The 27810-nt window shown below is 37.5% G+C and overlaps 1 protein-coding gene across 1 annotated transcript in view; it reads right to left on the reverse strand.

Moving 5' to 3' along the window:
- Positions 1-1214: 1214 nt before the first annotated feature.
- Positions 1215-27810, reverse strand: part of LOC123514879 — a 573117-nt gene continuing 546521 nt past the window's right edge. The window contains exon 94 of the mRNA XM_045273138.1: positions 1215-7792. Within this exon, the coding sequence (XP_045129073.1) occupies positions 7381-7792 (412 nt within the window). The 3' untranslated portion in view covers positions 1215-7380. The remainder of the gene's footprint in view (positions 7793-27810) is intronic.

A 27810-nucleotide genomic window follows, 5' to 3' on the forward strand; every position in this document is an offset into this window, starting at 1 on the left:
GAAAAGACAACTATAAGTGACTGTCATATAGAACATCCAATGTATAAATATTATTTATTAAGTAAACTAAGAAAATTTTCTTAAGTATTTATAATCTATAGTCAGAGAAATTATGCAACATTATGCAACATCTCAGATCACAACATTAGTACATTAAAAAGTAATAATCACCGTCTACTATAATTATCTCAAAATCCTGTTGATTAGAATTGAAGTTACATGCACTCCCAGTACTTCATGAATTCCGATGACTATTTCCAATATAATATGACCCCTGTGGTAAGTACTTTTGAGGTTGTATGCTATCAGAGTTTCAAGTATATACGCAGCCCTAAGACTGTAAAGAAGCAAATCTTGGTCAACAACTAAAAACCATGAGGTCCTGTCACATACACACAAATTAGTTTCCAAAAAGGCTCACCTTACCAAAGGTGACAAAGACAAAAAGTAGAAAAAGAACCTGGCTGTTAAGTTCAATTTAACTGTACACTATAAAAATAGCTGAAGTTTTAAAAAAACAAACAAGAGGAAATCCTAAGAAATGCCTCAGCTTAAAAAAAAAAAAAAAAAAAAAAAAAAAAAATTGTAGTACAGTTTACCCCTTAGGTGAAGCTGGAAATTGAAAGTAAAAGTAAATCCATACAAATGCTTCAGCAAATAATGAAGTAGCACCTTTACTATGTAATTGATGAACAGGAACATACATGTGTTACCTGGAGAAGTGTGGACTGTGAACAGTCAATGTTGGGTGAGTGAGCATCTCTTGCCAAATGCCTTTGTCATGTCAGTTAAATGTAGTAACATGAAATTAGATCTGAGACTGTTAATGTTGCAGAAGTACACTAAAATACTGAACAATAAATCTTGAACTTCAAACAAGACTAAGCTAATTTAGGAGAACAATGTTATAGTTGGAATAACCCAGGAAAGCCCAGCACATCAATTCACACCATACTGTGAGAATTTTATGTTTGGGTCACTATACATAAAACTACAAATAACTTGGATGAGAAACTGAATAGATGTATAAGACAGGTGAATTACTATGGGAAGAAAATGGTGAAAAACATTTACGAGATAGTAAACGAATGTAGGATTACAGATGATTTAATCTGAATGCAGCAGTTAAGATTTAAAAAATGTAACTGAACAGGTACAGCTTATTGAGTAGGATTAGTGAAGAATAAAGAGGATTTACACGGAAAGAACAGGGGGTGTGTTCATAAAATTTACTTAATCAGACTAGTGGATGAAAGAAATATTCAAAATTCATTACATTTACCCTGCTTCAATACCTTTAACAAAGTGTATGACAATGAATTAGATGGCAATGAAGATATATGATGTGAATGGAGGATTGTAGAATTATGAAAAAAACTTTTCATAACCCCTTCAGTACCATGACGTGTTTCCATACTCATTCTGGTGACTATTTGGTGATTTTCTACAGCTTCAGAAACTCATGTGGGAATTAAAATAGTGAAGACTGTGGCCATTAATCTTCTGACCTTCATAGGCCCTTCCTAATGTCAATAAAATGGTCTAATGGAACACAAAGCTCAAGGTAAAAATGTGTCCCAGTACTGAAGGGGTTAATGATGCAAAAATCATAAGGAATAAAGATATTGTAGAGAAGTTAATTATCTGGAATACAAAATGAGAGAAAAATATGATGTTTCTTTAGATGTTAACCAAATGTGTACATGATTTAATATTTGAAATAAAAGTAAAAATTAACAGTAAAGCCAGGAGCATGTATGTACCACTGCTGTGCATGTAGTTACTAATTACATTACACAGCTCTCATTGGACTTTAAACTTGTAAAGTATAATATCCCTTATTCAGGGATACTGGACCACTGTGACATCCACAGTTAACATTTCCTAGCTTTTTCATTTAACCCATTTATTTAGCAATCTGAATAAAGATGAACAAAGTGAACTGGACACTGATTGTTTCAACTAGGATTTGATTGGGTCCCAGCTAAATCACAGCAAAACATACTAACCACTGCACCACTTAGGTTGGTGATAATGGAAAATCCATATATATGGTGAAATAAATTGTTACTAAATGCAATTATGTTTTCAAATAAGCCATGGTTACAAAAAGCAAGATATTTATATTAGTTCATAATGTATATAGTCCCATGTACAAAATTACAGAAGTTGAAGGTGAATGTGAAAATATAAACTTAAGTGATGGCATATGACAACAGCAAGTACTTATCTAAAATGCAAAATACTATGTACATTGATTTAAGTATCTTGACTCAATGTGTGTTTCTGAAACCATGAAGGTAACACAAGTGAAAAACCTGTACTGGAGAGAAAACTTATTGGATCCTATGGACATACTGTATGATGAAAGGAAAGGGAGCAACCATGTGCAAGTGAGGTGTAGATTTGATGCACAAGACCAAGAATCTAAGCAACTAAAAGGAGTGATTTCAGAAATGTCTGTCATATGCCCCCTTGGGCACTTCATTGGGAAACTATCTGAAGGAAGAATACATCTTTAGTCATGTGAGTATTTTTTTTTTATGAGGAATTAGACCTCTGACTAAAGAATAAAAAGATAGTGCCTTAATAGGACCATAACAATTGTCAAATTCCAAGGCCATTGTGGCACCTTTGTGCTGTCATTACGTGGTTTCAGTATATTTTTGGTTTGTTTTCCCTCTACTACAAACATGGGGCTTAAATTTTCCCATTAAGTTGTGCTTCATCAAAGAAAACATGGGAGAAGAATCTCTATCGAAGCAGACATTACTAGATCTCCCAATGTCATGCTCCATTTGGATACTGCATAGAAACATTGGAAAGTTTGTTTGATGGTTGGATGAATTTTTACTAAAACTAGTGTAATAGCACACTTCATCCTCCTCATTATTTAGGTTGCCTCCCATTGTTTGGAAACAAATCTGAGACACTCAACTTGGTAACAAAAAGAAGACATTTGTTTGTAGACAACTTAATGAATTAAGGAAGGATATATCTATCAATAAAGGAATAATATAAATCTTGTTTTCTCTCCTTTATGAAAATAACAAGATGCTAACCTCCTTTTTTTCCTTAGGAGGGCAACAGCTGGGTGGTAACTAGTCTTTCTTTCCCATAGAAGACAGGTAAGAACTTAGCCTCCTAGGGTAAGAGTTTGGCAATAGGTAAAGTGGCAGCTGCTAAGATTTACTTGTGTATGGACTAGTGATGTCCACACAGCTGATTAAGCCAATTCCTTCAATGGGGAGCAGTTCAGAGTTGAGACTAAGAGTGCTAACTAGGTGGCCTCACTCTCCTTAAGAAATACATTACTGAAATATAATTCCTTCAATCCCATGACTTTAAAATTTAAGGAGTCAAGAACTACTGAGGGACATGGACCTGCCAACTATGCAACCACCAACATGAGACACCATCTAACTATGCTACTATCAATGAAGAGTGATGTGAAATTCCATTTTCCATTCTAAAGTCTCCTCTTGCTTGTAAGTGCAGTTGAACCATTGTAAAGACAGCCTTCATTTCCCATCTTAAAGCTTTCTTCCCGTTTGTGGTTGTAAACAAAGCCAAAACTTGCATCACCAAATAGAACTTGTTAACAATCATAACTGGCAACTTGACTGATTATCACTGTCCAATTAGTGAGCCTTATCCACACCCTCTTTTTTTTTTTTTTTCCGTGAAAGGATGAAATTCACATTACTTGCACCAATTATGATAGACTAGTTACCACCAAGTTGTTACCTTCATGAAGAAGAAAGATAGGTTGCCATATTATAATTGTCTTCCTGAATAAAGAAAGGCAAAGTGCTGCTTTGTTATCGTCCTGAAGAATATAACTTCTACCATAACATGAATCCATGTTAAATATTGTTCTCCCTTGTTTAAAAAACATAAGTTCTCTATTTGTAAACAAAGTTATTTAAAAACAAAGTCTTATCTTAGTTTACAAACTCTATCAAGTCTGTTTTTTTTTTTACAAAGAAAGAATAAATATCTTAGGATGGGGATGACAGACTGTAAGTGTTAAAATGGGGTTGTTGACAAATGCAACTGAAAATTTGTGATAATCACTGTCTACCTGGTGTCTCCTTGAATTCACTTTTTAAAAGATATACTTTTGCTTATTGCCAACACCTGTCCTGAGGTTGAAGATGTCTTTCTTCCTCAGGAAAAAAGACCTTGCTGTCGTTTTGAAGAAAAAACTATCATCCTATTATTGCTTTCTTGAGGAAAGAAGACAAACTATTAATCCTGCTGTTGTCTTCCTGAGGAATACACTATCTATCTAAACACAGATAATTGTATGCATAGACAATGCTGCATGCAGTCCTCTCTTTGTTTACAAAGTCAGTCATATCAGATTTGTTCACAAGCAAGAAGGCACTCTAGGATGAGGAAGATGAAATGTGTTATTACATTTGACTAATTATTTTCTGAAGTGAAATGACAGCGTATACAAATATGATAAAATGTAGTGTATACAAGAGGATGATTTCCTATGATAGGGTAAGACATGGAGGTGTTGTGGGGAAGCATGAATGAATTAAAACATACCACAAAAAATATATGGTAATAAATGAGTGAATTCTTCTGTCATAGTTGTTCTGCAGAACCAGAGAGAGAGAGAGAGAGAGAGAGAGAGAGAGAGAGAGAGAGAGAGAGAGAGAGAGAGAGAGAGAGAGAGAGAGAGAGAGAGAGAGAGAGAGAGAGATTGTATGTATATCAACAATTGAAATAAAATAATTTGGGGAGCAACAATGAGGTACAAATAATACTTATTACAGAAATGTTGTCTTCTGATTACTTGACCCTTTGATGAAACAGTGGCATGGTGTAATATCACAGGCAGTCAATCAATCAGTGCTTGGTAGTTTGGAAAAACTTGAGATTCTTTTTAGTTATATTTTAGCATATTGAGCCATACAGCAATAAATTAATGTGAATCCTAAACACAAATAAAAGAAAAAATAAGCAATGGTTTTATTTTAGACACAAAGGCATGATGTTGAAGGAAGAGGGAATCAGCATAAAAATAAATCTGTTAAATGATTTCAATAAAAAAATTGCTCCATTTCCATTAAATTATATCTTATACAGTGATATACAAGTATTCTCTGGTGCTTTACAATTATTGACAAGGTAGTAACATGAAAATACTACATCATACATTGTTTACATGTCTTCACATTTCTTTTTTTATAATCACAGGTTGTGGCAGCAAACATAATGGAAAAAAAAAAAAAAAAAAAAAAACTATAAATACCTAATATGCATATATCATTTAAAATTTGTAGTACAGCCAGCCACTCACTCTCCAACAGCTAAAGATTTTAGCATAAAAAAATGAAGTCCTTAAAACAAAAAAGGCATCTGTGTGGGAAACCTATAATACATTAGTAGGCAAACAAGACAGTAACAAGCAGATGCATGAGGCTGGATCAGCTCCTACAGATGGTGTCTCACTGCTACCACTAGTTCCACTCCAAACTGTTTCATCATTTATCAGAAATAGGGAACTAACAAAAGTTTTCATACAAAACTTACTAAGTCACAATAACAGGTGGTTGGTTACACCTTTGCAGCAATAAGTGGCTCACAGACAATAAGCAGGATTTGTGAGCTCCCTGCTGCCAGAACCTTCAGAAGGTTCCCTCCTGTGCATTCTTGTTAGGATACACTCTCAGGAATTTCAACCAAGCACTGGTTGGCAGTGAGCTCCCAATTATACATGTCTCATTAGTCCCGGGCTGAAGGTTGTGCTCGGGTAATTGGTGCAGGGATGTGACTTGAAATGGTGGTCAGCAAGAGTAATATTCAATAAGATATTGGTGTGGAATATCAAATCTCTTTAGGACTTGGGTTTTTACAAAGTTTCATTCTTTTACATCATGGCATTGAAAAATCCATGTCATCTTTTACCACAATCCAATTGTATTACAAAATATAAACATGGAATCCAAACAAAGAATTCAAACTTAGAGCCTCATGTCTGGTGAAGTATCACTTCAATGGAAAAAGGTGTTGTGTCATTTATAGGCACAGCCTAAATCCCACTACAAAAAACCCATTGAACAATTGCCAAGTCTTTGCTTCAAAACACACTGCACTTTACAAGAGCAGACAATGTGCAAGGAGGCTCTCAAGATTGCTTCCTCTTCTGGTGAGGTTAACAATGAGATGGCACTTGGCTAGTGAAGGCCAGGGTGCTTTGCTTTATTAACAGGCAATGTGTTCTTTACTAACACCTGCACATTTCACACTGATACTTCATGCAATATCATCTGTCAAAATTTTACTTGTCAGTAGGCAGGTGGTGCCTTGTAAGGCTGTGAAAAATTGCAGAATAACTAAGGAGCTTCTGCTGCTCACTGCTTGACTAGTCACAAGTGGAAAGACTTCAGTACATACAAAGTACAATTTAACATGTAAATACTGAATTCAGGACATACTTGGAAGTGTATTTATGAAAATTACATCACTAAGTAAAAAAAAATATAAGATATCAAGGACAATTTTCAAAGACTACCACACATACAGGAAATTTTATGTCTGAAAAAGAATTTCAAAGAATTTTAATTTCAAAAGCCACTTGCTGTCTATCAGGATGCAAAAATACAAGTATTCCTTTCACTTTCTTTGTCTTTCAACCCCAAATGTTCACACACAAATACTCTTCATTGTAGTCTCAACAAAATTCCCTGGCAACACACTCACAAATATTTATCAGTCACTGTGAAGTAATGGTCACCAGAGCCCTGTCACACAAAGAAGGTCCAGGCGTTCACTTTGAGCAGAAGGAACACTCTTCTAATAGCAATATAATTCAATGCCACTCACTTATATATATATACAATCAATATATCTTCTTTTCTTCAGTCACAAGTCAATTGTAGTCATGTATTTGTCTATTGGCCTTTCTCAGAAAAAAAAATAAATAAAAATGAAAATAAATCAATAAATAAAATAAATAGATAAATTATGTGATATTTCACATGAGGTCCAGATGGGAAGAGTTGAGAATCTGCTAATTCAAATAAAACCTGTCTCCTCATACTGTAACCTTCCAGTTCATGATAGTACTGTCCCCAATTGAAATAAAAATACAGAAAATAAATAAATAAATAAAATAAGTAAAATTAATAAATACATGAACAAATAAGTTAATGAAAATAATGATGATGATAATAATAATAATAATAATAATAATAATAATAATAATAATTATTATTATTATAAATCAAATAAATAAATAAACAAATAAAAATTCAAGAAGGGAAATATATGCCTCATGTCACATCCTCACACTTTAGACATATGATAGGCTATCTCACATTTGTTAAAATTGCTACCATCTACTACAAACCAACATGAGACTCATTCTTGATTCTCCTGAGTGACATCTGGTACAGGTGGTGGTGGGTATTGAGTCACTTGTGGAGATGGTGGTGATTTATTATTGGCCACACCACCACTCACATTATTAGTGCCATTATTTATAGTGGAGGACATACTGTTGGTACTGCTTATGCTGCTTTGGTTTGTGGTGCTCACATTGCTGGTTGGTGAGGTTTGTGGACCACCAGGATTGCTTAATGTGTTGGTATTGGTGGCAGTTGTTATTGATGGGGCGGTGTTAGTGGAGTTAAGTGTACAGGAACCCCCACTGATGTTGGAAGAGGAGGTGGTGGTTATGGTTGCAGTGGTCAGAGTTGCTGTGGAGCTCACAGAATTTGTTTCTCCATTTCCACCAATGCTGACTGTTACTGTCACAGGACCACTGCCACTGCTGCATAGAAAATTATGTAATTAACAATCAACTGAAATAACAAGAAACATGATAAAACATACAATAAGAATTATCAAGAAAATTTAAAAGGATTTCAAATAGAATCTAAAAATTGGAAGTTAGAACTAGAGGATGATCAGAAACGCAAAACATAAATTAATCCTTTAAATCAATTAAACAGAAACGATTTGCAATCTGCATTTTGTCTGAGGATACTGTTCACCTGGTGCCTAAAGGCAGCGTTACACTGGAAAAACTCATCCAAACACTTTAACCATTTTTGTTAGTGATATCACAAACAAAGGCAGTGTTACATTGGAAAAATGTATCCAAACACATTAGCCATTTTTTGTTGATATCACAAACCCAACAAGATTGATGTTCCAATGACGATATACAGACCCTGACCAGTATCTCTTCAGCCACTTCACTACAATGAATGCTGCAATCAGGAAACAAAGACAGGTCTCTGACATGGAAGTAATAGTCATTCCAAGGAAAATCAGCAAAATACAGTAATACCTTGAGATATGAGCTACAAGAGAAATTTGGAGATATGAGTCATGCTTCAGGGTGTTGCTGCTAGTTGGTGCATCAATCCAGCCTCAACTAAGCTGGTATCTATGTGTTTCCCATGGATCTTGTGCATTGTGATTGTTCTTTAATTATTTTAACTATTTACTTACCTTTTTTTTTGTTTAAAGTGAGAGTTCTTTTAATTTACATTTGATATTTACATGTGAATGTTGCCAGCATCCCTTCCTCCCTCCCTCCTCCTCTGTCGTTCACCACCATTATTCAAAAACGTCTGTCTCCAAGATAATAACATAAAATCAAAGAGTGGTCTATGCGGGCACTTATCACCAAGGGAGAACAATATAAATAAACCTCTCCAGCAGTGCAGCCTCTATGCTCTCTCTCTCTCTCTCTCTCTTTTGCCTACTTAAAACTTCATTTATTCTATGAATAATGTTTACAAGATTATCAATGAGCTCTTCTGCAATTAGTAGAGGAGCCAGTCTACTGTAGATGGCTAGATTTGTAAACTCCAGCTGATCGACAGTCCCAAGTGAGGGGTGGGAGGCAAGATGCGGTAGGGCAACATCCTGTAGAATGCACCCCCTCCAAAATAAATATACTTTATAAAAATAGTTTATCCATTTATATTTTCTTTTCTCATGTTTTATTATATTTTTATATAATATTTGTTACTTATAAATACTCTTCTTACCTGGAATGGATTAATGGCATTTCAGTACATTTCAATGAGAAAAATTATTTTGAAAATGAGTAGGGTGTTACACCAGTTGCTCTAGGTCATGGAGGATAGTAAAGTTAAAGGCTAGCCAAAGCTTGTTCACTCTGCAAAAGGATAGAAAGTCAAAATACATTCCATAATGGGAGTCAAAGAGTCAAAGATTTTATTAGTCAAGGAGTTAAGTGAGAGGTATACAGCATAGAAAAAATTAATTAATCACTCTGAAGTCATTAACTCATCGTTCGTGCACATACACATAACATCCAGCTTTGTAATGAAAATAGAGATAGTATGAGGGAAACAGAAAAAGGGTTACTGTAAATTGCTTTAGATGCCTCTGTTTCAGTGAGAAAAAGATGAGGTTTAGCAGAAGAAAGGTGGTGTTCTACAAATTGAAAATTATATCCAAGACAGCAAATACTGCAAAGGCTAATGGAGAAAAAGTTGGAGGAGGGTGTCAAAACATTTAGGAGCAATACTGGTAGAGCAGTCCGACCTGGGGAAATTTATGGTCTCCTTGCAAAATGGGGGTCTGAGACTGGTGTAGAAGGTTGGTGTCTACCTTCAACCCATTCCTAAAAAAGGATGACCATTCTAATCCTTTGAACTACCATCCTATTCCTTTAATTTCCTGTCTTTCTATACTTTCATACTTAAATAAAGCTTTTCACTCACCTGTTAGTCTTAGCTAAGCATAAAATGCATGCCTTGTCTATCTTCTCAAGCAATTTACTCCTAAAATCTAACACCTGACATGAGTCCCCTCTTGTCGTGGCTAGCCATCTCATAGGTAATAATAAGAAAACAAGTGCCATTCCCAGTTGCCACCTCCAATCTTACCTCAGACTGAGCTGTTAAGACATCATGAGGGAAGGCAGAGAGGCAATAGATAAGTCTAACAGGTAAGTAAAACATATACGTGTAAAGTTGGTAAGGAAACCAAGGCCGGATCAGCAATACTATGTATTCTCTAATGTTTCAACTGTAAGGTCTTCTTCAGAGAAAGTGACAAACAATGCAGGACAAGCTGTAAGGCCACTCATCTCATTGAACATCCAGCAAGTGAGTGTGTCGATTGGTCCATGAAGATAAGGCAGGCAGCAGAGAGGGAGAGGCTCTCGAAGCACTTTTTGTGGTTGGTGGTTTCTCTCATTGCTATGTATGCTGTCTCAAATACTGTATATTCTGGATTATAAGGCGACTGGGTATATAAGATGACCTCCAATTTTTGAGGGAAAAGTTTAGATTTTGAGCTATTACTGCTGTATAAAATTACCTCCCTTTTTGGTGGAGGGAGCTGCTGCTCACATGGTTGACTGAAGGGTAAGGCAATGCATCATTGATGAGCCACAATATGAAGTGCTTGTATGACAGTCAGTTGCCTACCTTAACCCTTTCAACATGAGGACACATATTTTGCACCATTGTAGCGCTCGTAACATATCTGAGGATGCGCATACTGTGTCATGGCTGTGTTAGGCTTAGATGAAGTTGCTTTTTTCCTGAATACTGTAATAGATCTTTCAGAATGTAGGTCATATATGATTTGATGACTTACTTGACTTTCATCATTATTACAAAAGTGTATGATTTGCTTATACCAGGATAAGTACTGATGCACCTTGCTAGCAATAATTTTATTTTATTTATTAATCTTTTATGGAACCAACAGATTAGTTTAGCATAAAAATGAACGTTTTCTGTCGTTTGTCATCTTCAAAAAATGGTCAAGAGCAGGCAAACTATAATCTTTTCTCTAAAATCTACACGGGTTTATTTCATTATGTAGTTTGTACCTAGTACGAAAAATCACTTACTACACTTGACTCTCGTTTTTGTGGGTTAAATGGTGCAGGCACTGGTCCTGATAATGAAAAAGTCAGCATAACACAAATGGGTTCTTTGTTTGTCAAATCTACATCTTTCAGAATGTAGGTCATATATGATTTGATGACTTACTTGACTTTCATCATTATTACAAAAGTGTATGATTTGCTTATACCAGGATAAGTACTGATGCACCTTGCTAGCAATAATTTTATTTTATTTATTAATCTTTTATAGAACCAACAGATTAGTTTAGCATAAAAATGAACGTTTTCTGTCGTTTGTCATCTTCAAAAAATGGTCAAGAGCAGGCAAACTATAATCTTTTCTCTAAAATCTACACGGGTTTATTTCATTATGTAGTTTGTACCTAGTACGAAAAATCACTTACTACACTTGACTCTCGTTTTTGTGGGTTAAATGGTGCAGGCACTGGTCCTGATAATGAAAAAGTCAGCATAACACAAATGGGTTCTTTGTTTGTCAAATATGACAAATGTTGATCTTCTTATACTTTTTGAGGAAATGCAAAATTTAATCTCATTTGGTTTCTCTGACCAATTAAACCAAAACAAACTCTATGTAATTAACCTAACCCTAAAACTAACCTAACAGTAATAGCCAAGTGGTGGCGTAGTGGATAATGTGGTGAGCGTGGGATTGGGCAGACATCCACGCATAGGTTTGAATCCCACCACATACCACTTTGAAGCTATGCCATTTGTTGAGTGGTTTAAAGTTACCTACATATCACCATGATACCCAAGTACTAAATGGTTATACCAAAGATGCACTTGGGTGGTGATATTGGCCCTAATATGGTTACCACTATAAATAAAATTGCCTGCACCACTAATTGGCAGAAGCCTAACAGCGCTTTCCACACATACTCTTCAAGTGTGCCCACAGGTGCTACAAGCCATAATATAAAAAAAAACTGGTCTTCTCTTACTCTCTCCTAATTCCATTATATGGCATTTCTTGGCAGTGAATTCTAACTTCCACTTCTTACTCCATGCATAAATTTTGCCTACATCTTCCTGCAATAGCAAACAGACTTCTTAGGTCTTAATTATTCTTAACAATTTTTGCATCATTAGCAAAGAAATTGATATAGCTGGTTACTCCATACTGTATGTCATTTACATATATGTGGAGCATAATGGGGGCTAATACTGACCACTGCAGTACTCCAATTGATACTTTACTCCAGGATGAGTAAGTATCCCTGATCACAGTTCTCATCTCTCTGTCCATCAAGTAATCCCTTATCCAATCTAATATGATTCCTCTCAGTCCTCCAATTTTCAAAGTAGTCTGTTATGAGGGACCCTATCAAAAACCTTTTTTATGTCCAGGTACACAGTGTCCACCCATCCATCTCTGTTCTCCAGTCCTTCCACTACTCTTGAGTAGAAACTTAATAAATTTGATACACATGACTTTCTGTCCTGAAAACAAAATTGTCTGTTTGATATAACTTGTTTTTCTTCCAGATAACAATTTCACATATTTTGCCCACAACACTTGTAAGTGACACCGGTCTGTAATTTAATGGCTCAGTTGACTTTCCTCCTTTGAAAATTGGGATTATGTTAGCTCTCTTCCATTCCAGTGGTACTCTCCCTTCCTTTAATGAGATTGTAACCATTTCCCAAACTGGTTCTAACAAATTATCTTTACATTCCTTCAATGCCCAGCCCAACCTACCATCTGGTCCCATCGCTTTTCTGACATCCAAATTTCCTAGCAGTCTTTCAATTTCTTCTTTCTGCACTATAATTTCTTGCAAGCCTTGACAGTGCAATGTCCTATTTGGTTCTGTAAAATCTTCTTCAGTGAACAAAGTTTTGAAACTCTCATTCATTATTTCACTCATTTCCTCTGCTGTTTGCTGTCTCCCCTCCTTTAACAAATTTTTGTTCTATTGGGTCCTTATTTTTTTATCTTACCATTTATATATTTGTTAAAAAAAGCTTGAGTTCATTATTGCTTTTTCTCACCACATCTTTTGCAAAGTTTCTTTCTTCCTCTCTCCTTACTCTAATATATCAATTTCTTGTATCCTTTTATTTCTGTCTGTTGTTTTAATTTCTTTCCTTTTAGAGTTTCTTCCAAGCTTTATCTTTTTCCTTTTGAGTTACTACACATCTGCCATTGTATCAAGCTTGCATACTTTTCTTTACTTTATAGATAGGCGTGTATTTTGTCAGTCCTTCGTTATTTTTCTATGAATATTTCATATTTCCCTTGAACTGTCCTTCCGTTCATAATGTTCCTCCATTCTGTTTTACCAAATTGACTTAACTTTTCAAAACTCGCTTTGCATAATCTAATCTTCCTTTTTTCATTCCTCTCTGTATCTTATGATATCTTCTTCCTGCATTTCCAATACTAGTGTTACATGGTCACTTCTTCCTGTTGGACTAAGGAACTGTATGCTAGGAGGGGGCTCTGGCTTCTTTGTGAATAAGAGGTCAAGCAATGATGATTCTTCTTCTCTGAACTGTGTTGATTCTTCCACCCACTGATCCAGAAGTCACCATAGTTAACTGTAACAACTCCTTGCTTCACAATCCAGCATTACCCATTACTTCCATCTGTCTCCAGTTTACTCTTTTTCTGTTAAAGTCTCCTACTAACAGTATTTTACCATTTCCTGTTATCCTATTATCCAAGCACTTAATCACCTCTCCTTGCATTTTCTTAAGTTCTTCTGTTCTCCATGTATTTGTCTTTGGTAGCACATGTGTGACTATGATTCTTTGTTTCTAGGGTTGCCACCCGTCCCGTAAAATACGGAATCGTCCCATATCTGAGAATAAAATGTTGCGTCCCGTATTGACTCAAAATGGGACGCGGTTTGTTCCGTATTTTCCTGAGTGCCCACTGCACCTCTCTGCCTGTTGTAACTTGTGCCTCTCTTGCATGGAACTCGAGTCCCTGACTCCCTGTCAAGTGTTGTTACGGCATCGTGTTGTCTATCATAAGCTACATACTGAGCATCCCAGCATCCACTGGATATGTTGAAAGGATCTTCTCCAGGATGGCCAACAAGTGGAGTGAAAGCAGGAACAGGTGCTCTGTGGAACTCATAAGGAGTGAGGTCCTGATCACTCTCAACTTTGAGCAGTCCTGTTCAGAATTTCACAGCAGTGTTTTGAAAGACAAAGAGTTACTCAGTGCTGCAAGGAGCAATAAGAAGTACACTTGGAAGAAGAATAAGTAAAAGAGGGAATACTGTTGACTTAACTTGACTGTGTATCCAGCCTTATATAACAATGTTCATTGGTAATAAAGAACTTTAAACATGACTAATTGTTTTCTTGATTACTCCTTTACTGACTACTAAGTGACTCCAGAGGCTAATGTGGTATGTGAAATAATTTTGTTGGTTTTATTACTTGTTGTATAAGTATTCTATGCATTTTTCAGGAGTTTGGGCCTTTAAAAACAACACGCTTTTTCCCAGGCCGCCGGAACGCACGCAAGCGCCACGTGCCCGGAACGTCCCCGGTAGAGGTGTCCCATATTTTATTTTGTAAAAGGTGGCAACCCTACACACAACACTATCTCTTCCTGGTCGCTTGGAAGCCATGTTTAGGGGCAAATATTACAGAAAAAAATGTTTATGCACCTAGGGGGGTGGTGGTTGCAATGAGCGGCAGCATGATACTGATACAAATTTGACCCAGAGGCAGAATGTCCGGGCTCCAAAACACAGTACAGCGTCCTAGCGGCGGTCCAGCAAATTACTCCGGCCAATTAAAAAACTCCGGCACACAAAAATTTTGCCAAATTACAGGTGTTGCCGCATGAAAGAATACCGGATTAAGGAGGTTCAACCTGTATCTTGAACCATTATTAACACTCCTCCTCCCCCTTTCCCCTTTCTGTCTCTTCTCCAACTTTTATATCCCTCTTCCTTAAAGTTAACATGGATCTCCTCCTTTACTTTTGTTTCTACTATGCACATCACATCCATTCTTTTTTCCTTCAAGTAGTCTCTAACCTCCCACATACTGTATAGCAACCCATCTATATTTTTTAAAGTCATTCTTTTAATTTCTTGACTCTCCAATATCTCCTCTTTTTCCCAAAGATACCACTTCAGTTTCATATCTAGAACTCTCTAGTAGAATTTCTTCTCAAACTTTTTTTTTCTAGTTTTTTTTTTCCTTAGCTTCTTTTCTTAGCACTCACCTTTTTTCTCTCTTCAAGGTTCATATCTCTTTTCATCCATATATCTTTTAATTAATTAAATTAGCTTCAGCTAATTTCCCTGTTCTTGTCATTATTTCCTCTGCTGCCACTTGAGATCTCATTCGCACTTTCAGTGCTTCCCCCCCTTCACTAAACTTTCCCAGTCTGGTCATTTCCTCCACCTCTTGTTCTAACCCCTGTGTGCTGTTCTGAACAAATTTTATAACACTCTTAGCAAGCTCTCTCTCTTCTCTTTCTCTTATGAACTTGTTAAGGATTTCTTTTCCTTTAAGCCAAAAAATTAGGATACATTTCCTCTTGTCCACTGTGTCCCTCACCAAATCTTCCTTCTCCTTAATCACTTGCATTACTGTGTCTTTTGTCTTTTCTTGAATCTGTCTCTTGACTACCTCTGAAAATTTGACTTTTCTTCTTCCTGATCTTTCCTCCAGGCATTCCTTTATTCCTCCAATTTTATCTCACCCATTCCACTTTCTGCTTTGCCTGCCCCATCCTGAATATCCTCTAGAAGGTTTTTTAATGATTCCTCATATTCGCTGCATGAAGCCATTAATAAACCATTTTGTTTCTTTAATGCCTCCATCTCTTCTTTCATCACTTGGTTTACTTCCCTTACATTCTTACATTCTACTATTTTCTCCTTTATTTAGCTCAGTGTTTTCTTTTATTAATCAGTCTGATTTTTCCAGGATACTTAATAGTACTAATATATATATATATATATATATATATATATATATATATATATATATATATATATATACAGTAAAACCTCAGCTCACGACCATAATTCCTTCCTAAATCTGTTCGTCACCCAATTTGTTGGTACCCTGAATAAATTTTTTCCATAAGAACGTATTGAAATACCATTAATCCGTTCCAGACCCCACGCCCCAAAAAAAAAAAAAAAAAAAAAAAAAAAAAAAAAAAAAAAAAAAAAAACCTTTTGTCCATAAAACCCATTCAAATATAGATCTTTAATGTATGCATGACATGAACAAAATAATTATAGAAAGCCTAAATTGTTTTACTTACCTAAATGCTATCAAAATGATAATAAAATTAATAAAATAGAAAAGGTTATTTACTTGAGAGACTGGATGTTGAATGCATGATGGAATGGAGGAGAGGAGGATGGGGAGGAAGACAGACAAGATCCGAGAAGACAGTCATGAGAGAGGACTTTGGATGTGCGCAGCGTGCCAGAGCTACACAACAGCTGTGTAGCGTCACAAGTCAGTGCCGCTATGTGGGGCCCTGTTATAGTGAACATCGGCGTGGGAAACATGGAAAGATTGCCAGTCTTCGTCTCTGCCTTTGGAAGACCCTTGCCTGCTGGGGATTGACTTCCTCACGCGTGTGGGAGCAAGTTTGGACTTCCAAGAAGGGAAGTTAAAGGTACGTGGCCAGGAAGTTCCTTTGATCCTCGGAGGTGATGCTCAGTGTGAGAGGAGCGGGCAGTAGGGCGGTGTTCCTTGCCAGGCGAGTGAGGAAACAGCTGCGATGGATGTGCCACAATCTGCAGTGCCTGGACATGGCCAGGATGATAATGACAGCAACGCTGAGAGCCACCAGAGCAGCGAGGATAACGCCGAGGAAGCTACAGTAGAGCGCGGTAACATCACCATGCTCAGGAAAAACAGGAGAAAATCGTGGTGGCACGGAGATTATGTTATGTAATATTTTTCGTATGTTCCTGTTTCTATTTTCTTTTGTGCTTATGTTTTGTTTTGTTTTGTTGTGTGATAGCCGGGTTGGCTATCACACAACATTATATATATATATATATATATATATATATATATATATATATATATATATATATATATATATATATATATATATATATATAATGGTGCCTTGCGATAACAGGCACTTCAGGGGTTGAGGGGTTGTCAATTAGTATGAATTGTCCATTACTGAGAGAGGTTTGTCTGTGAGATCCTTAAACATCCCCTTTCCTCTTTGTCAACAATTTATTCTATTTTAATAACGCAAAAAGTTATTTTGATAATTTAATCCGTCTTACTCTACACTCAATGTTTTAATAAAAGAGTTGATTATTGTTTAAGAAGTGTACAGTAATAAAAATATGTCTTAGCAACAACAGATGAATTAAAGATACAGCTTCCTCTTTGGTATACTGGCCAATTCCTGTATGGTCCAGTGGCATTCTTTAACAAGCATTTAATGACTTATTGAAAGATATTGCTGAGGTCACAAAGAAGGGGAAGAAGGCAAGGGATTGTCAGAATCTGAGTAGACTACCTCCACACTATTGCCAACTCTCCACAGATCACAGGCTTGCCTTCTCTCTTTCATGCTGCTCTAGCTTCTTACCCTCTGTCTCTGTCTTTCTTTCTCTCCATATGTTTTCTGTATAAATTACTTTCAAAATCCTTGTAACTTTGGTTCCACATTGTCACTGAAGTAAAATCAAGGCATATTCTCTATAGAAAAGTGTTTTCCCATCCTAGATGTGGTATCTTAGTAGGGAAGTGTGACACTGCAAAGCGTCCGATACCTCGCAGGCTCACACCTTATGCAGTCTTGCTTTAGAGTATTACCCTGCCGTAAACTCACCAAATGGCCACCCTCACAGATAATCTAGGGCAATAATCTGCAACATAAACAAGTACTTCTTGGAGAGAGAGAGAGAGAGAGAGAGAGAGAGAGAGAGAGAGAGAGAGAGAGAGAGAGAGAGAGAGAGAGAGAGAGAGAGAGAGTGAGTTTGTCACTGCTGGCCATTGTGCAGATAACAAACACATACAAACAAAAAATCTCCAATCACTTGATTTTGTCTTCATTTACCAGTCTTTGGAGGTCTACAATTTCATTTCTTTCTTTTGACGGTGGGTCAATATTATTCAGGACACATTCACCCTTATAGGCTTATACTGTGACTACCTGTTATTGCCCCATCACTTTCTAGATGTGTGATTCCACCTAGGTAAGACTAACAGGCTTATTTGAAATAAATGATATTTTATCCTGAATTACATTTGTTTTATTGAGGTAGGACAAATGAGTGTAAAAGTGGTAAGAAAAACACCAACCACAGAAAAGGCTTCAGGAGCCTCTCCCACACTGCCGCCAACCTCATCCTCATGGACGAATTAGCACGTGCATGCCAGATGTCCAGCAAAACGAATTGCCTCAAGGGTTGTCTGTCACTCTCTCTGAAGAAAACCTTGCAGTTAAATAAAGCCTCTCCTGTTCTGCTGCCAGCCTCATCCTCATGGACCAATTCAGCACACACCTGCCAGATGTCCAGTAAAATGAATCGCCTCAAGGGTTGTCTGTCACTCTCTCTGAAGAAGACCTTGCAGTTGAAACACTAGAGAATGCAGTGTTTCTGATCAAGCCTGGGGTTTCCTTACCATCTTTACACTCATTTGTCTTATTTGAACACAATATGTCGAGTGGTGGTGAGAGGCCAGGGCTGAAGCTTCAGGAGTAGGAGGCAGTGAGGAGAGTTCATGGCACAACTCTTTGAGATGCTATAATGGGTCCCAGAAAAAAAAAATGTTTTCCTGTGCTCTTTGGACTGTCTGGAGGTAATGGTTGGCAAAGACTGAAGGCATCTTCCAACATGCAACCTCCGGTTAATGCTTCATGGCAGTAAAAAGGACATGGTACAAACTTCATGAGGCTTGACTCTCAGGACACCAGCCAAATGGTTTGGGAAGGCCTCAAGGATAGACTGAATCAATTGTCATATAAAGCACAAAATGGATGCCTTGGACATAGGATGTGTATGGTTCTAAAGTGAAACAAATAGATGGCAAGGGTGAGAAGAGACTGCCATTTGGTATAGACAGTAACATAGGGCCTGGATGGGGCACAGGAGCTGAACCTTACCATCAGGGCCCAGTGCTGCTGTAAGGCTCTATAGGATGATCTTTATGGCAATGTATACCATGCAATTCCTGCTGAGAGAGCTTGAAGTTCCCCTACTCTCTGATGGTGGTCAAGTAAATGAGAGAGTATTTTCATCATCACATGCTGTAGATCCACTGTGTTCATCAGCTCAAAGGGGGTCACAAGGAGGGCCTATGGGACAACACAGACATTCCAAATCAGGACTTCAGGATCTGAGAGGTGGACCAGGCAACAGCAAGTTCTAATGATAGCAGCCACAACTTTGTCATCAGTGAGATCCAAGCAATGAAAGCTGAAATTGCCATTAAGCATTTGATGCCTCATCATTTGATACAGGTAACCCCCGCTTAACGAATGCTCACACAATGAAATTTTGCTACAACGAACGTTTCCTTTAACTACCATCTGCTTGTATAACGAACACCAAACTTGCTTTAACAAAATTTTATCCAGGTAATTTTTTCTAAGTTTGAAAGCCCCACCGTATCACGTAAGCCAACAGGCTTTTGAATACACCAGCGCCTCTCATGGACAACACGCGCACCACTCACTCCCTACCCTTCCCCGCTCTTAGTTCAAAACAAAAACAGGGTTCAGCACCAGCTTACCATCTCATATCAACATGCCACCAAAATGCCCTGCAACCAGCGTTGCAATGTCGCCTAGCATTGCTAAGAAGAAAAGGAAGTCTCTTACTCTTGAAGTGAAGCTGGATATTATTCACAGACACGAGGCGAGAAAACTAATAGCACTGCTCGCCACCATGGCTTGACTCCATCTACTGTCTCTATTATTTTCAAGTCAGCAGACTCTATTAAGAAGGTGAGACCATATCTTCCTTGCAAGCTAAAAGAACCACCTGAACTCGTGACTCTGCAATGGATAAAATGGAAAGCCTTGTGGAAATGTGGTAGTTTTGTATGCGGTACAATGATGCGGCCTTTGTTTACATTCCACAGGTTGCCAGCTAGCATATTTCCCACTCCACTCTCCCTCCCTTCATAAATTTAAGATCATCAACATTATAAAGTTACATACATACATTAGTGTACATTACAATGACTTAGTCTTAAATTAAACTGCTTAAATGTTTAACTTCATAATTTTTACTTTCATTAAACCTTTTACTGTACTATGATACACTCTCGCTTTGTTTACTCTCAATGAAAGTTCAAGTCAGGGGTCAAGCTTTTTATAATTGGTTTGCTTAATGAAAATTCGGTTAACGAACAGTTTTTTAGGAACACAACCCGTTCATTAAGTGGGGATTGCCTGTATTTTGATTTTCCGACCGTTATGATTTATGTCCACTGGCTCATTTTTTGCTGTCTGGGTTCGTGTATCCAATTTTTAACTGATCACCAGAATGTAAACAATGTCACACACCAAGAGCGCATTGCCACCCACGCTGCCTCCATCCATCAAGACTCGTTACTGATAAATGTAAGGATAATTAGGGAACAGGATACTGCTCTTTCTTCTGCTTGTCTTTTGTTTGTCCTCTACAGAAGTTGCCAATCCAAGGTTCAAGGTTCCAGTATAATAGCCTATGCAATGGCACTGGAGAGAATCACTGCTTCATTCTTCATTTACTACAATTGGTTCTTTCATCCAAATGTTTTATATTCTTTTCTTTAACCTCAGATAATTATGCACTGTTGTTTTAAGGAACCTTTTGTCTGAAAGCTGGAAAGTGAGCTCAAGCCATCTGTAGCATCAAGTTACATTCAGCTGCCAGTATGATATTTTGGTAGAATTCTGGCATCTGGCCAAAAACATCTCCAATAACTTTACTTCTTCATCTTTCCCTCCTTTATTTCATCCTGATAGCACCACTGCCAACTCTTCTGTCTCTAAAGCTGAACAACTCCACCTTACATGATTCTGGCCTTGTTCCTATCTCTCCTCCCTCTGACTATTTCATGCCTGCAATTAAAATTCTTTATAATGATGTTTCCATGCCCTAGCTGGCCTAAACCCTCGGAAGGCTTATGGACCTCCTATTTTTCTCAAAAACTGTGCTTCCATGCTTGCACCTTGCCTGGCCAAACTCTTTCAACTATGTCTATCGACTTGCTGGAAGTTTGCCTACATTCAACCTGTTCCTACAAAGGGTGACCATTCTAATCCCTCAAACTACCGTTCTATAGCTTTAATCTCCTGCTTATCTAAAGTTTTTTAATATATCCCCAATAGGAAGATTCTAAAACATGTCACAATCTTCTATCTGATCGCTAGTATGGCTTCCGTCAAGGTCACTCTCCTGGTGATCTCCTGGCATTCCTTAGTGAGACTTGGAAAGCCTCTTTTAGAAATTTTGGTGAAACTTTTGCTGTCGCATTAGACATATCATAAGTTTTTGGTAGAGTCTGGCACAAAGCTTTGATTTCAAAACTGCCTTCCTATGGTTTCTAACCTTCTCTCTGTAACTTTATCTCAAAGTCTGCTTTCCGACCATTCTATTGCAGCTGTGGTAGATGGCCACTACTCTTCTCCTAAATCTATTAACAGCAGTGTTCCTCAGGGTTCTGTCCTATCACCCACTTTCTATTATTCATTAATGACCTTCTTAACCAAACTTCTTGCCCTATCCACTCCTATGCTGATGATATCACACTACATCTTTCCACGTCCTTTCAGAGATGACCAACCCTTCAAGAGGTCAACAGATCACGCAGGGATTCCACAGAATGCCTGACTTCTGATCTCTTAAAGATTTATGATTGGGGCAGAGAAGACTTAGTAGTGTTCAATGCCTCAAAAACTCAATTCCTTCATCTATCAACTTCACACAATCTTCCAAACAACTATCCTCTCTTCTTCAATGACATTTAACTGTTTCCCTCTTTCACACTGAATATCCTCGGTCCATCCTTTACTCATAATCTTAACTGGAAACTTCACATCTCTTCTTTTGCTAAAACAGCTTCTATGAAGTTAGGTGTTTTGGAGTACTCTTCGCATGTTTGGGTGGTTCCAGTCACAAAGCTTTGCTTGATAGGGTGGAATTGAAAGCTCTTCGTCTCATCAACTCCCCTCGTCTCACTAACTGTCTTCAGCCTCTTTCTCACCGCCGAAATGTTGCATCCTTTTCTATCTTTTATCGCTATTTTCATGGTAACTGTTCTACTGATCTTGCTAACTGCATGCCTCCCCTTCTCCTGCGGCCTTGCTGCACAAGGCTTTCTTCTTCCTCTCATCCCTATTCTGTCCAACTCTCTAATGCAAGAGTTAACCAGTACTCTCAATCATTCATCCCTTTCACTGGTAAACTCTGGAACTCCCTACCTGCATCTGTATTTCCGAATTCCTACAACTTGTCTTCTTTTAAGAGGGAGGTATCGAGGCATTTGCTCCCCTAATTCTGGATGACGGTTTTGGCACTTTTTACACTTTTTAGAGAGCCAGCACTCAAGTGGGCCGTTTTTTAAGTTTCTATTTTTTGCCCTTGGCTGGCCCTCTTCCCTACGTAAAAAAAAAAAAAGTATCTCTGATCACTTTTCTCATCTCTGTCCTTCAAATAATCCCTTATCCAATCTAACAAAGTTCCTATCAGTTCCCCTATGCTCTCTAATTTCCAAAGTAGTCTGCCATGATGGACTTTATCAAAAGCCTTTTTTATGTCCAGGTATACTGTGTCCACCCATCCATCTCTACTTTCCAGTCCTTCTATTACTCGAGTACGAACTTAATACGTTTGACACATGAACGTCCTGTCCCCAAGTTGTCTGTTTGATATAACTTGTTCTTCCAGATATTTAACCCATTTTTCTCTGATAACTATTTCACATAACTTCCCCACAACACTTGTAAGTGACACTGGTCTGTAATTTAATGGCTCAATTGACTTTCCTTCTTTGAATATTGGGATTATTTTGGCTCTCTTCCATTCTAGTGGTACTTCCCTTCATTTAATGAACGTGTAACCATTTCCCAAATTGGATCTAACAGCTGTGCTCTTTATATTCTTTTAGCACCCACTCTGATACACCATCCAGCCCCATTGCTTTTCTGACTTCCAAATTATCTAGTAATCTACCAATATCTTCTTTGTGCACTGTAATTTCCAACAGTCCTCGACAATGCTATGGCCTATTTGGTTCTGCAAATTCCTCTTCATCAGTGAATACAGTTTTGAAGCTCTCATTCATTATTTCACTCATTTCCTTTGCTGTTTGGTATGTTTTCCCTCATTTAATTACTTTCTTTTGTTTCCTTATTCTTCATCTTACCATTTATAAATTTGTAGAAAGGCTTGAGTTCATCTTTGCTTTTTCACACTACACCTTTTTCAAAATTTCTTTCTTCCTCTCTCCTTACTCTAATATATTAGTTTTTAGCATCGTTATACAGTGTTCCCTTGCTATTTCGCTGTTCTACTTTCGCGGCTTCACTGTTTTGTGGTTTTTATACATACTTGTAGATACATTCTGCGGATTTTTCATTATATCAAGGGGTCTGTGGCATCACTTAACAAATATTGTACGTATGGTAATTCGGTAAGTTGGTGTGTAATAATGAAAACAATGTATGTAAAGCACTGTACATGTATTGTTCGTAGACATATGCAGCCTCACCCAACATTTTCCCTTGTTGTATCCAAGGCCCACAGAATAGAAGGTCGACCTACATGCACCTCTAAGGGGAAAAGAGCCGGGGCTTGTGAAGTCAGCGGGTTCACCAACAGGGAGCTTCCTCCCGGGACGTGTCTTTCTTGCGTGAAAACCTCACGCTCTCCCTCTGCCCACTGAGCAAATCATACTTACCTGGTACAGGAGACAAGTTTTGTGAAGGCTTCTCTGCCTCCTGTTACTGCCCCACACCCTCTACTTGCCAGCAGGTCTCTCTCTCTCTCTCTCTCACTCTCTCTCTCTACTGTCAGAGCACTCTCTTTCTCTCTCTTTGACCATTGTATCATTATCATATTTAATGATATCAATACCCTTGCTGTTATTAATTATTATTATTATTATTATAACTATTATTAAACTATTGCTCTTATTATTATCAATATTAATATAATGTTGCTGTTTTTGTTATTATTTCTATTATTATTTCATTTTTATGTTACACATATAACTGAGGCAATTTATATCTACACAAGTAACTGAATGGGGACCTCTCAATAACTAGACATCAGAAATTTACTTCTCAATAATTAGACATCAGAAATTTACTAATGTCTTAAGTGCAAAATTACCAGGAAAAAAAAATAATGGTTTTCATTTATTGCATACTATATACTACTGATAATTAAAACAGTCACATACTGCACAACTCGGCATTGTGACCGATGTTGGCACGGAACAGAGAGAGAATGGGAGAGAGAAAAGCACATGAACACCTACCAGGCAGCTTGCTAACTGAACCAACACCCCCGCTCTGAACACTTGCGAACCCACTGACATCACGGATGCTCATATTAGACCCATTTTGAATGCCTCGTAGGTTGACCTTCTATTTCATGGGCTTTGGCTGTATCTTGCCAGTCTCGTCCACGCTGTTGACTGTTTCGCATACTGTATCTTAGTGTTGTGTTCGCGATAACTTAAGTTTGTTTAAGTAGTGATTCATTAAGCCCTGTGCCCCTGCAAAAGCTTCCTCTAGTGAGCCCAAGAGGAAGAGTAAGATAATGACCATCAGTGAAAAAGTGAAACTTTTGCATATGATCAAAGAGGGCAGAAGAGGGTGAGTGTTATGGAGAGAGAGAGAGAGAGAGAGAGAGAGAGAGAGAGAGAGAGAGAGAGAGAGAGAGAGAGAGAGAGAGAGAGAGAGAGAGAGAGAGAGAGAGAGAGAATGTATAATTACTGTATAAGGTTTTATAATTAAATAGATTTAAGTAAAATACTGTATAGGTAAAGTATACTGTTTACATGTTTAAAAAATTCTGGTACCCACATACACATACACCAAAATTCCTAGGGGCGGCAAATCCTACTCCACAGTTTTTCACCTTTCACGCAGGTGTCTGGTATCCATAAACCGCGAAAAACGAGGGATCACTGTACTGCTGTCTGTTATTTTCATTTTTCTGCTTTTTGAGTTTCTTCCAAGCTTGATCTTTTGCCTTTTTAGCTTCTGTACATCTGGCATTATACCAAGTGTGTATACTTTTCTTTGCTCTATAGATAGGCACATATATCTTTACTCATTCATTATATTTCTGTAGGAATATTTCACATTTCCCCTGTATTGTTCATCCATTCAATATCAGCAAAAAATTTTCTGAACTTCTCAAAATCTGCTCTTGCATAATGTAATCTCTCTTTTTTGTAGTCTTCTCTTTATCTTAACCCATCCACTTCTTGCATTTCCAACTCTAATGTTACATGATCACTTCTCATTGCATTAAGGTATTGTATGTTGGGAGAAGGCTCTGGGTTCTTTGTGAATATTAGGTCAGGTAATGATGGTTCTTCTTACCCTGTGTACTATGTTGATTCTTCTACCCACTGATCCAGTGTATTCACCATAGTTAACTACAACACCACCTTGCTCCATGATCCAGCATTACCCATTACTTTCATCTCTCTCTCTCTCCAGTTTACTCTTTTACAGTTAAAATCTCCTATTAATAGTATTTTTCCATCTCTTATCATATTATCTAAGCACTTAATCACCTCTCCTTGCATTTTCTTATGTTCTTCAGTTCTCCATGTATTTGTCTTAGGTGGCACATATGTAACTGATTCTCCTTTTTTTCAATTCTTCTGTCATGACTGCTACTCCCATTACTTCCACCATTCCATAACCATATTGCACTTCATCCACACATATATTATGACATACCATTTTTAGCACACCTCCTCCCCCTTTTCCCTTCCTCTCTCTTCTCCAGCTATTATATACATCTTCCTTAAAGCTAACATGGCTTTGTTTCTACTATGCATATTACACCTGGTCTTTTTTCCTTCAAATAATCTCTAACCTCCAACACACTGGACAACAACATATCTACATTAGTATAAGTCACTCTTTATTTCTTGCCTCTTCCATTATCTCTTTCTTCTGAAGATACCACTTCTTTATTCTCATATCTAGAACCCTCCAGTAGAAATTCTTATTCTTGATCTTCGTCCTTTTCTTGTTATTTTCCTTAGCTTAATTTCTTAGCACTTTCTCCTCCCTCTCTTCCAGGTTCATCTCTTTTTATCCATATATCCTTAAATTCAGTATCATCAGCCAGTTTCCCTTTTCTTGTCATAATTTTCTCCACCATCACCTGTGATTTCATTCTCACTTTCATCGGTCTCTTATCCCCTTGACTAGATCTTCCCAACCTAATAACTTTCTCTGCTTCCTATTCCAACTCCTGTGTGCTGTCCTGGACCTGTTTGATAATAGTTTTGGTCAATTCTCTCTCTTTTCTCCCTCTCTCACAAACTTGTTTGGATTTTTTCCCCCTTCATCCCAAAAATTAAGATACATTCCTCTCATCCACCGTATCCTTCCATATATCTTCTTTCTCCTTAATTACTAGTATAACAGTATCCTTTGTTTTGTCCTGAATTTGCTTCCTTACTACCTATGAAAAATTAATTTTTTCCTCCTCCTGTTTGTTTCCATGCATTTCCTAATTCCTCCAGTTTTCTTTCACCCATTTCATTCTCTACTTTATTCTCTCCATCCTGTATTTTTTTCTGTCGGCTCCATAAGGAGTCTTTGTAATCACAACATGTTGCCTTTAGTATATTATTTTGTTTCTTTATCTCCCGCATCTCCTCCTTCATCTCTTGATTTATTTCTCTTACTTTCTCACATTCCTGTCACTTTTAGTTCAGTGTTTTATTTTATGAATATCTTGTTTTTCTATGATACTTGACATCACTTCCTCCATGTATCTTGTCTCTCTTTCCATGTTTGCCAGCCTCCTCATATTACTTCTTTCCTTTCTAAATCCAGAAAAATCCTTGTCTGTATTATCATCACTCAATCTCTTCAGGTCAATTGGTGTTTCAATAAACCTTTGCTTTTCAAAACATGGTGTTTGTTTTGGTCCTGTACGTTTGGCCGCATCACCTTGCTCCGCCTCTCTCATAATTTTTCCATTCTATACGGTATCCAAATCTTATTTTTTATGGAGACAGGAGAACCCTATGGCTCCTTCCCCCTATACATATGTCTAGGTCAGGCTCCAATGCCTGCTAAAGTGCTTCCCCTGGGAGCTGTTTTCTCACATCTTGTTGGTATGACTTACTGTGTGTGTGATAAGACCCTCTAGTATGACATGTTATTTGTTTGAAAGTGGAGATGGAGGACAGGGAAAAGGATGCCATTCCCTTCATATCTCTCTCTCTCTCTTTCTCATTGGAAGTACAGTTTTCCTACCCAAATTAAATGCCTAAGAGATAGAGAGAGAGAATTTGCCTGGTGTTATCGCACTCAAGGCTTATTTCCGTTTGAAAGTTACCTCGTGGCCAGGGGAAGAATTGGTGATAGTGGTGGTGGTGGTGGTGGTGTTGATTTGTTTTGTTATCAATTCGATAACAGAGTCAGAGTGGCAATCAGCTGATATTTATAAACATGCATCACAACCTCACAGGTTAGATTTTTTAAAATTTAAAAATTTGTTTTTAAAGTGACAATACTGGTAATGATAATAATACCAGCAATAAAACAATGATATATGCAGTTAGGATAGGTAAAAGTACTGGAAAAGGTGCATCCTATATGCCATTGAATATGGTACCTCATTATGGATGATTAGGAGCTAAGGTGAATGGGTACAGCAGGGAAAGATCTAAAGAACTATTTTTCCATAAAAGTATACAGAGAAACTCAGCAATCACGTGACATAACCTGGAAGTTTTTTTAATGACAGGCGTGC

The sequence above is a fragment of the Portunus trituberculatus genome, chromosome 38, assembly GCF_017591435.1.
Source record: "Portunus trituberculatus isolate SZX2019 chromosome 38, ASM1759143v1, whole genome shotgun sequence".
Lineage (NCBI taxonomy): Eukaryota > Metazoa > Arthropoda > Malacostraca > Decapoda > Portunidae > Portunus > Portunus trituberculatus.